Genomic DNA, 10,086 nt, shown 5'->3' with positions numbered 1-10,086 from the left:
TTTAAACTTTCATAAAACATAACTTTAAGTTTAAAACACATTCATGGACTTACCAGTTTTGAAAACACCTTTTAAAAACAACAAAACAAAATACTAAATAAAATAAATAAACTTTTAAACTAAAAACGTCATATTCTAGCCTAAGTCTAAGAAAATAATACGACTACCATATGCATGTGTCATGGTCTGGAGTTGTAATGTCATCGTAAGTCGTACAGAAATATCTTGTCTTAACCTAAAATAGAGGTAGCACGTACTTTGAGTATTTTAAGAAATACTCGGTAAGTGACCCCACTATTGCGATTAAATGAAAGAACACGTGAATGCGAATGCAATGATGAGACTTTACTATATTAGTCTCTTTGTCTACAACACTGTCCTAATGGGTAGTTTGGAGGTGTACCATATACTCTACACACAGCCCATATATGCAAGTATGGACCCCTTTTCTTGTTGGGCAAGCCTGCTTTGGTAGCTTCCTATGCTGGACACCCATTAGAATTAATAACCGTCATGACAACATTATGTAAAACATAACGATACTTCGCCTGCCTAGTGGTGCAAGCGTCCGTTCCCTCGTGATGGAATATGGGTATCCCCCAATGCATGAGCACACATAATGCATGAGGTCCCAATATTTTTTCATTTTCATTATCATTTAATATAACCCCACTAGCTTTCCATTTATATCATATCGTTTTTCATGTCATTTCACATATCGTTCATCATTCATATCATACGTTTCTCATTTTTCAATTCTCATATCATACATAACTCTAACGAACATCTTCTTATATACATCTCATACCATAACATATAGCATCACAACATATCATATCATGAACATGTCGATTTATCACATATCTCGTACCATAACATATTTCATCACTTTTATATCATATTACAACATTTATACGTAACATAACCTTATCACTTTTATATCATATTACAATATTTCATCACTCTCATATCCATAGCACTTCGATACGTAACATAACCTTAACATTTCATGAACATATCTTACTCCTATTGTTGCATTACGTTTTTTGCATCTTTCTCATATCTTATCTCAAACATATCATTAAACACGTTGTACCGTAAGTATTATCATATAATTCACATATTATAACATATACATAATATATTTTAAGCACATTGATCCACAAACAATCCACACATATCAATATATATAACACATGCAGAACCACGGGGCACGTGTCAACATCAAATATAACTATGCCGATAGTAATACCACTCACCTGATTAGCTTAGGCTGGTGTCCCCAATTTATCTTTAAGAAAGTTCGATTTTGTCATTTGTATTCAAGTCAACCTATATGACCATGACATCAATTTCAGTCAATTCTCTAAATTTTACAATGGTTCATGTGTTAAACTTCATGTGAGCATTAGAGACTCGTACAGAATCTTAAAGTCTTAAAGGGTTATATATATAAAATTCTATTTTATTAAATATCTTATTTTCTATTATTACTCCAAAAGGTATTGTTATTAACTTTGATAAAGGTATTGTTACTAGATTTGATGTATTTTTTTAAAATCAATTCTTACTTTCACGTCTATATGTATTTCTCTCTTAAGTTTGTTTTGATAGTTTCTTAACCGTATATGATCTCCAAAGTCCTATGATTCTAAGTGATTTTTTAGAACGAGTATATTTCAATTACTTTCAGTAATAATTAATGTACATTTTAGTTATAGTATAGATTTTGAAAAGTCTCGATTTAATCTTTGAATTTAGAAATTGTTCTAAAATAAATCTTTTACTTATACACTCTTGACCAAGAGACTTTAAAGTTCACATCCCGACGCTTTGAGAATTTTTTCAATTCTCTAATCATTAAGTTGGAAGCAATTGCTCTTGTGGTCCTCTTAGATGCTTGAAAAATTGTCAGTGAGGTCATACAAGTTCTTGTGAGATTACGCTCGTTTGCACCGTTACAAGACCTTTATGTGTCTTTAGAGCTCAAAAGTTGAGCAACTTTGTAGGCGCATGCTTGGGACTTTGTGGAGCTTTTGGTGGGCATGCCACCACTTTGGGCTTACTTTCTTTGTGGAGCCTTTCGACTCTTACATAAAAGAGTTGTATATAAAAATAAGGTGTACCCTGTTTTGTTTTTCAGTATCTCAATCATAGAACCTCCAAAATTAATCGTGCTTTTGCTTGGAGAAAACGTGAGAACTTTCTTTAAAAACATGTGAGTAAGGATAAAACATACCGAAAGAATCCATGCTAGTCTGTAAGGATAGCTTACACTCTTAGAACCTAGAAGTAAGTAACCTTACAATGTCATAGAAGAATGTCGAGATAACCAAGAATCTTGAATATGGGGCGGTATAATGTGTGGCCTATTTTTTTTCCACTTGCATCGTCTTGGATAACTTAGTTTTATTGTCAAACAAATAACTGTCAAATCTCGTCCTCTCATAATCATCTATCCATGTTGACTCTTCCAAGCACCAAATCAAGATAAATTACTCTTATCTATTCGTTATCTTCATAAATCTCGACCAACTATTACATTATAAAACAATTGATACCGATCACTGTTGTCGTGTGGGTCCGTTAGGAGTGAAGGAATCGTCTAAGTTAGACATCACAAGTGAAAAGGGTGGCCTGTCCCTCTCTCCATTTGAGAACCAAAGAGAATGAATGTGTATTTTTCACTCCATGTTGTTGACTTCCACTATGAATGGTAAAGCACAAACACTTTTCTTCTATTTAGATTCTTCCATTCTCCAAACCCTTTTATATCATTTTTGGATGATTAATTTTGAAATCGAAAATAATAATTTAATTTTTCATCGTAATAATTTGTCCCTATTATTTAAATTTTCCGACAATTTAGTTCTTATACTTTAATAATCTACGAATATAAAAAAAATTATATTTATGTTATCAATAATGGATATTAAATTATTATATGTTTTAAATTACAAATATTGAATTATTGTATTATAAACTAAAAATATTTATTTATTTTCTATCTCTTAAGTTTATTCATGCACTAAGAAAGGTTGGAGGGACAAAAAAAAAAAATATATATATTATTATTATTATTATTATTATTAATATTATATCTATTGATATTGTTGGAGGTTGAAAAAAAAATCTAATAATTAAAAAATAATAATCAATATTTTAAATAAATAAAAAATTTATAAATTGGACGGGTAATTTTAAAATATATATTTTTATTTATGGTACAATTATATACACGTATATTATTTATTTTTTTAATTTTTCAAATATTTTATATTATTTATTCTCGGACCACTCTTCAAAATAATTTTTAAATATTTGAAAGGTAATATTTTTTGAGTTGCAAATTTTTATTAAAGTTAAGTTATGTTCGGATTTATGGAGGTTTTATTATAATTTTCAATTTCAGAGTATTACTTTTAAGATTTAAGTTACTATGAGTTAGTAGAAGTTGTTGCAAAGTTACAACCTTTCAATTGACCATATGTTACTCTAACATTTATTTTCGAGGTTATAAATAATCATATATGTTGTTGGTTTAGTACGGAGATTTTGGATATTAACATGAAAGTGACATATTATGCTTCTTAAGCTATGAGTTTGTTCCTTTGCATTTTCTTGTGTTTAGATTTGTATGTTAGAATCACTCCAGTAGTTTTGATCAAACTATCTTGTAGATTGGTTTGAATCATGAGGTTTCTTTACTTTTGATTTTGATCATCAAAGTAATTCGTTCCAAAAAATTTTTTTGAGTTGATTCTTAAGAGTTTCCTACCAACAAACATCGTACATTAATTCAAATGGTAAATTCCAATCAAGGGCGGATATTGTAGTGGTTGTGGTTAATAAATCTAAAAAATAAGCCTTTTTGTATTTAATTTTGTATTTACGGTCACTACTTTTTCATTAATTACTCCAATTTATTGGGATGAATAAACATCAAATAGTCATTATGTTTCAATAGGAGGAGATGATCAATTTATATAAATCGAACCTAATTGTAAATTTAATTGAGTTATTTGGTAAAAGTTCAAAACATTTATGTTGAACCATGATGTTGTAATAAATCTGGAAACAACATTTCTTAATTTCTGATGATGACGACGACATATCTCTATGAGCTTAATAAGTCCCAAAATTAATATGAATTGAATTGATCAACTCTCTGTCTATTAAATATTTGTTCGATTCTTCTATTGCAAAAACTAATTGGTTCAATATATTTTTTTAGCGGAACCAGATCAAACTATCGTCCTTATGAGCTAATTTCTCGCCATCAAGCTCATTTTCAATGTTTTTTCAAATTTTTATCTATAAATTTTCAAAAGTATACGTCAATCATGGTTGAACCACCTTATTCGAGTATATATGTACAAGTTGTTGTGGGGTTATCAACGTTTCATTGTTGGGATTTTAGTGGGCACACCGTCCTACAAAATGGCTTTTGCCTAGAACGGTCACTAGAGGGAATTAGATACTTTAGACTTACTTTTTTTCACTTAATAATTTACCATCTAGTTCTGGCCATGTGTGCCTATATTTTCCTACCTTCCTCGAGCAAATAATCGTCCCATCTCATATTACTTTATAAGATAATCGGTATGGATAACTCTTATCGTGTCATACAAAGATAACTAAAAAACGATCAATATAACTTAATCCATACTCGTTAGATTGGATTATGATCTTATTTGAATTGGGTTGGATGAAGTAAATACAAATTTTATACAAATTTTATAGATTAGAGTAATTTTTAAACAGAGTTTAACCGAGATAGAAATCAAATCAAATTTAACTTATTTATTATTAAAGAGATGACCGAACCGAACACTTGGGAGTCAACCTGACGAGTTGACTCAATGATAATTCACTTTATTAAAATTAAATGGGTCATAAATCCCAACACTTATATTTGACAAGAACTTGAATTATACAAAACCCAATAACCAACATTTAACATTAAGTGCCTTGTAATGCAATTCAGCTCCAACTTCCTTATTATCATGACCGTGAAAGGCACATGAGCATTAATCACCACCATTCACAAACTGCCACGTATTTCACATAACACTGCACCCGGATGCATTTTCTTCGTTGAGGTATTCACAGTGGCTAACATAACAGGGCCTCCCTCCGCCGTAACTGTCATAAATGGGCCTTCCAGAAGCGCACCCATCGCAACATGGGCCGGGCCTACCAAACCCACTGTAACATGGGCCCCCACCCTGCCCTTCATAGCACTGACTACAGCACATCCCAATCGGGTAAGCCGGTGGGTATCCGGGAACCGGCACGCACATGTTAACAGGGAACGGTTCGGGTTGAGCCGGCGGCAGAGGGTCTACCTTTTTCGGAGGCGGTGGGTCGGCCTTGGCTGGCGGTGGTGGGTCGGCCTTTTTGGGCGGCGGAGGGTCGGCCTTTTTGGGCGGCGGAGGGTCGGCCTTGGGTGCTGGTGGGTCGGCCTTTTTCTGTGGTGGAGGTTCGGCCTTGGGTGGCGGTGGGTCGGCCTTTTTCGGTGGTGGAGGGTCGGCCTTGGGTGGCGGTGGGTCGGCCTTTTTCGGTGGTGGTGCGTCGGCCTTTTTCGGTGGCGGAGGGTCGGCCTTGGGCGGTGGTGGGTCGGCTTTTTTAGGGGGCGGAGGGTCAGGCTTAGCCGGCGGAGGATCGGCTTTTTTGGGCGGAGGAGGATCGGGCTTTTTGGGCGGAGGAGGATCGGCGGGCTTGATTTCAATGCTCTTAATAACACCACAGCCCTTACAACAAATTTTATCTCTAAGCTTCTCAGGATTACAACAAACCACTTTGATAATCACAAGGTTCTGTTTCTCATCATAAATCTGGTCCCGAATTTCTGGCGTTCAAAGAAACAAAATCAATTTGGAAAAAGAGAGTGAAGAACAGAAGAACAGTAGAAATGGAGAAAGAACTGACGAGGAAATTTGCAGAGAACTTTTTTCACTTTCTTGTAGCATCGATCACACTGCAAATCCACTTTAAGCATCATAACCACAACCTTCTGCATAAACAATTAAACTCTCTCAGAATAAGCAAAACAGAGACAAGAAACTCAAAAACAGAGAGAAATGACCTTGGCGTCCGCCATGGATGCTCTGTTTTGGAAAACCGTCGGCTGCAGCACTAAAAACAGAGGAAATGAAAAGGAAGGGCTATGAAATAGACCCAAATGGCATCTGAATCAGAGGAGAGAGAGAGAGAGAGAGAGAGAGAGAGATTGGTAACCATATCGTTAGAATTGTCAGATTTGGTATTTTAGGGTTCGTGTAATTAATATCATTTCATTATACAATTTATTAAAATATTTAAAAAGTTAACCATGCTAATAGACGAGGAAGGGGAGGTGTAGGTAGATGAATGTCACCCATGAGAGCTTATGCTCAAAGTCGAACACAAAAACTGTAATCTAATACGTAAATTAATTTTAATTAAATATTTAAAACTAGGAGCTAATTAATAACTTATTGTATAAAACAAAAATTAAGATCCATGTGCTTCAACTTTCAACTTCGATTTGTCCCCCTCATCTTTCCATCCGTTTCTGTCGCATCTTGCTCATTATTAACCAACTAATCCAAAGAAACTCAAAAAACTTGTAATTTAAGGAACCTTTAAGGACCATTTCTTCTTGGATTTCTAGATTTGAGTTTAGATTCCATTATATTAAAAAAAGAAAGAAAATGGACAGTTGTTTGGTTCGTGAATTTGCTTTATAAAAAAATATTAAAATATTTTTATCGTAAATATATGGACAAAAACCGTCTATCTATCTCTCATAAATCATTTTCCCTTAAAATTTAATAGTACGGATATTAAAAATTTTGGGATACTAATATTACTCTATTATGGAAAGTTCACCCAAAGGTAGAGTATATTTTAATTTTTTTTAAAAAAAATAAAACTCATTTTTTAAAATATGAGCATTTTTAAAGTTATTTTTCTATTAATATTTTTTTAATCATTTTTAAAGTTCAAGCGTATTTTTTTTAAATCGTATTAAAATTTAAGGGTATTTTTTAAAAATGAATTATTAACGGTTATATAAAATAAAAAAAGTATTTTTAATTTTTTTTTTTTAAATTAAGCGTATTATTTTAGAAAAAGAAAGGCGTATTTAAATTTTAAAACTCAATTAGTTTAAAATTTAATAAAAGTATTTATTTAAGAGAAGAAAAAGAAAAAGAAAAAGTCAAAGATAAATTGAATATATAGTATTAAATATTGTAATAAAATAGAATAATGAGGGATGGCCCACGTGGTAGATGATTAAAGGCACAAACGTTCCTTCCGCCCTAATAATACCCAACTTCCTTTCCTTCTCCCCTTTGTTTAAGTTGAAGCGTTAATTGGAGAGTGGAATAAAACATTTTGTGAAAACTTCTCCCTATTAGATGCATTTTAAAATTGTAAGATTGATAGTGATACGTAACGGGTGAACGCGAACAATATCAACTAACGATGGGTTTGGACTGTTACATCCTAATCTGTAATGGTTCACTTGTACGTACATTGAAATTGATACCCTAATCGTGAAGAAATAGAATGGATGTGAAATATTTAGCGATGGGTTTGGACTGTTACATCCTAATCTGTAAGGACAAGTCTGGTTCACTTGTACGTACATTGAAATTGATACCCTAATTAAGTTAAATAAATAAAAATACTTCTAAATTTTATATGGTCTAAAAATATTTTAAAACTTTTTCAATAATACATTTTAATATATGAATGAAAACGGTCTATTATTATCTTCAAACTTTTTATTATTACTTTTGAAATTTCATGAATATTTTTTAAAACATGGTTCCATCGTAAGTATATTTTTTAATTTTTATAAAAAATTATGTATTTATGAAAGATTTTAAAAAAATTGTAAGGATATTAATGAAATTTTTGAAAACTTAAAGGGTATTTTTGAAATGTTTTGAAAATTTAAGGGTATTTCTGAAATAAAGTGTTAACGGTTTTCATCTATAAAGTTATTTTAATTTTTTTTTATTATATCGACATATAAAATTATCTAGATATATTGATGATATCTATAAAATTAAAAAATAATATATCAATAATTATATTTAGATAAATTAGATAAAGTAGAGGTTGTTGTTAATATAAATAATATGAATAAAGAATAAATAATGGGACGAAATCCATACAAAATAAAAACAGTTATTATAATAAGTGCTTGTAAATGTAAAAGGCCACTAAATGATTATTTAATTAAAAAAATATTATTATTGGATCATAGTCATACTTTATAAATTATTGAAAAAGATAAAGCCCACTAAATTATTTTTTTAGCAAACCAATTATCAATCCTTCAATAATAATAATAATAATAACATTTTTTAATAAATAAATTTAAGAATATTATTTGTTAATTATTGGAGGTTATAATTGAAAAAGTTTTACAAAAAGTTATCTATTTATTAAAAAAAAAAAATTATTAAAAATTAATTATATTAAAATCTACTTTTATCGACCATTAAAATTGATTTTAAAAAATATAATAATTTCAAAATAAATAGGATAGAATTAGAGAAAATAACATACTAGTTAGTGGTTCTGTCAAACTTGACCTACTCCACTTTCAAAATCTTTCTTGAAAATTTGAATGAACACTTTCTCGACCTTTAACAAATATGGATTATGTCGCTCTTGATAAAACTCTCTATTAGCGGTCACTCTACAGGCGAAACAAGCTCCATAATATCCACTATATCACGGTACTTGACAAGCTCCTTCATAAGTGTCATTCTAGGCTCCCTCAATAGTGCAAGACAGGCTTAGCACTAAACGAAATTGGAATTCCCTCAATAGCATCTTCTACTATATCACGGGTTCTAAATGGGTGATTTCACGTCTCTTTGTACTAGGTAAACCCTCACCTTTTGAGGCAAGTTCATGACTAGGGTTGCGCTTTAATTGCCCCCACAGAGTATTAGTCAACCCATACTACCCCTAATAACTCTAACGTGGCTCTTAGACCAAAGTATAGTAACTAATATAGCTAAGACTCACTATCATGCACATACATCGTCTATATCACATAGTATTTTAATCCTCATCCGTACGTGGGCATACGAGTAGGTCTAATACCTAACATGCTTTCTAACAATAAAGACGGGTATTTCTACTCATTACCAAGCACACCAGTTATGATAAAGCATAATCATGCCAGTTAGATTTTCAATAGTCTAAACAGATCACTAAAAGTCTAAATTGTTTGAAATTCCATGTTACTAGGACCGATTCATCATTTTTAGGTAGTTCCTACCCTAATCATAGTCGATCTTAGTAAAGTATTTTTCAAGGAAACGTTTAAATTGTTACTTACAATTTTTGGGATATTCAAAGGCTCATTCTTCCGGCCTCTCGAAGTTCGAGTTCTCCCGAACTTCTCAAGCAGGTTCCAAATTGAGTCAAAAGAGGAAAACTAGTGAGAACTAATAAAAATGATCGTAATATAAATATAACATTTAATCAACCAAATTTAAATAAACATTTATATTAAAAAAATAATTATATATATATATTTTAAGAGCATATAATAAAAAAATGCAACAATACCATTTGGTGGAGTTGGTTTACATGCTCAGCTAACATGACCTAAAATTTTGCTTCCAAGTCAAATATTTTTGTTTTGTTAGGTACTTCCAATTCCAATGCAACTCACTCGATACGGTACTCGTAGCTATTGGGATGAACACATGTCGTCATCAGTCCTGAGTTATTAAGGTTCTTACACGTAAAACCTTTATTAAAACATTTAAGTTCTAAAGTCTTTTGATGATTCCATTTTTTTTTTATTGTTTTCGTGATATAAGTTATATACCTTGATGAAGGAGGTAATGTTAGAGACTCGAGAATTGAAGAACACGAACAAGAGAGTATCGAAGACGAGGGAGAAAATAGATAAAATGAAAAAGTCTTATATACCAGAATTATGCTTATAATTTAGAACAGAAACGTAAAAAAAAAAAAAAAAAAAAAAAAAAAAAAAAAAAAAAAAAAAAAAAAAAAAAAAAAAAAAAAAAAAAAAAAAAAAAAAAAAAAAAAAAAAAAAAAAAA

The 10,086-nt window shown here is 31.2% G+C and overlaps 1 protein-coding gene across 4 annotated transcripts; it reads right to left on the bottom strand.

Annotated features, from left to right (window-relative positions):
• Positions 1–4,822: 4,822 nt before the first annotated feature.
• On the bottom strand, positions 4,823–6,253 carry LOC111471668 (leucine-rich repeat extensin-like protein 3). Of its 4 annotated transcripts, none has more exons than XM_023117391.1 (4): positions 6,089–6,252; positions 5,932–6,016; positions 5,490–5,851; positions 4,823–5,444 (listed from the first exon to the last, which is right to left on the bottom strand). In XM_023117391.1, exons 1-4 carry the CDS (start codon positions 6,101–6,103, stop codon positions 5,064–5,066), a joined length of 843 nt encoding a protein of 280 aa, XP_022973159.1. In that variant the 5' UTR covers positions 6,104–6,252; the 3' UTR covers positions 4,823–5,063. The 4 variants fall into 4 exon arrangements, with proteins under 4 accessions (XP_022973159.1, XP_022973160.1, XP_022973158.1 ...); XM_023117392.1 differs by having other exon boundaries at positions 4,823–5,420; XM_023117390.1 differs by having other exon boundaries at positions 4,823–5,851; positions 5,932–6,013; positions 6,089–6,253.
• Positions 6,254–10,086: the final 3,833 nt, after the last annotated feature.

This window comes from Cucurbita maxima, unplaced genomic scaffold (assembly GCF_002738345.1).
Source record: "Cucurbita maxima cultivar Rimu unplaced genomic scaffold, Cmax_1.0 Cma_Scf00054, whole genome shotgun sequence".
Lineage (NCBI taxonomy): Eukaryota > Viridiplantae > Streptophyta > Magnoliopsida > Cucurbitales > Cucurbitaceae > Cucurbita > Cucurbita maxima.
This window is presented reverse-complemented; position numbering and strand designations above follow the sequence as displayed.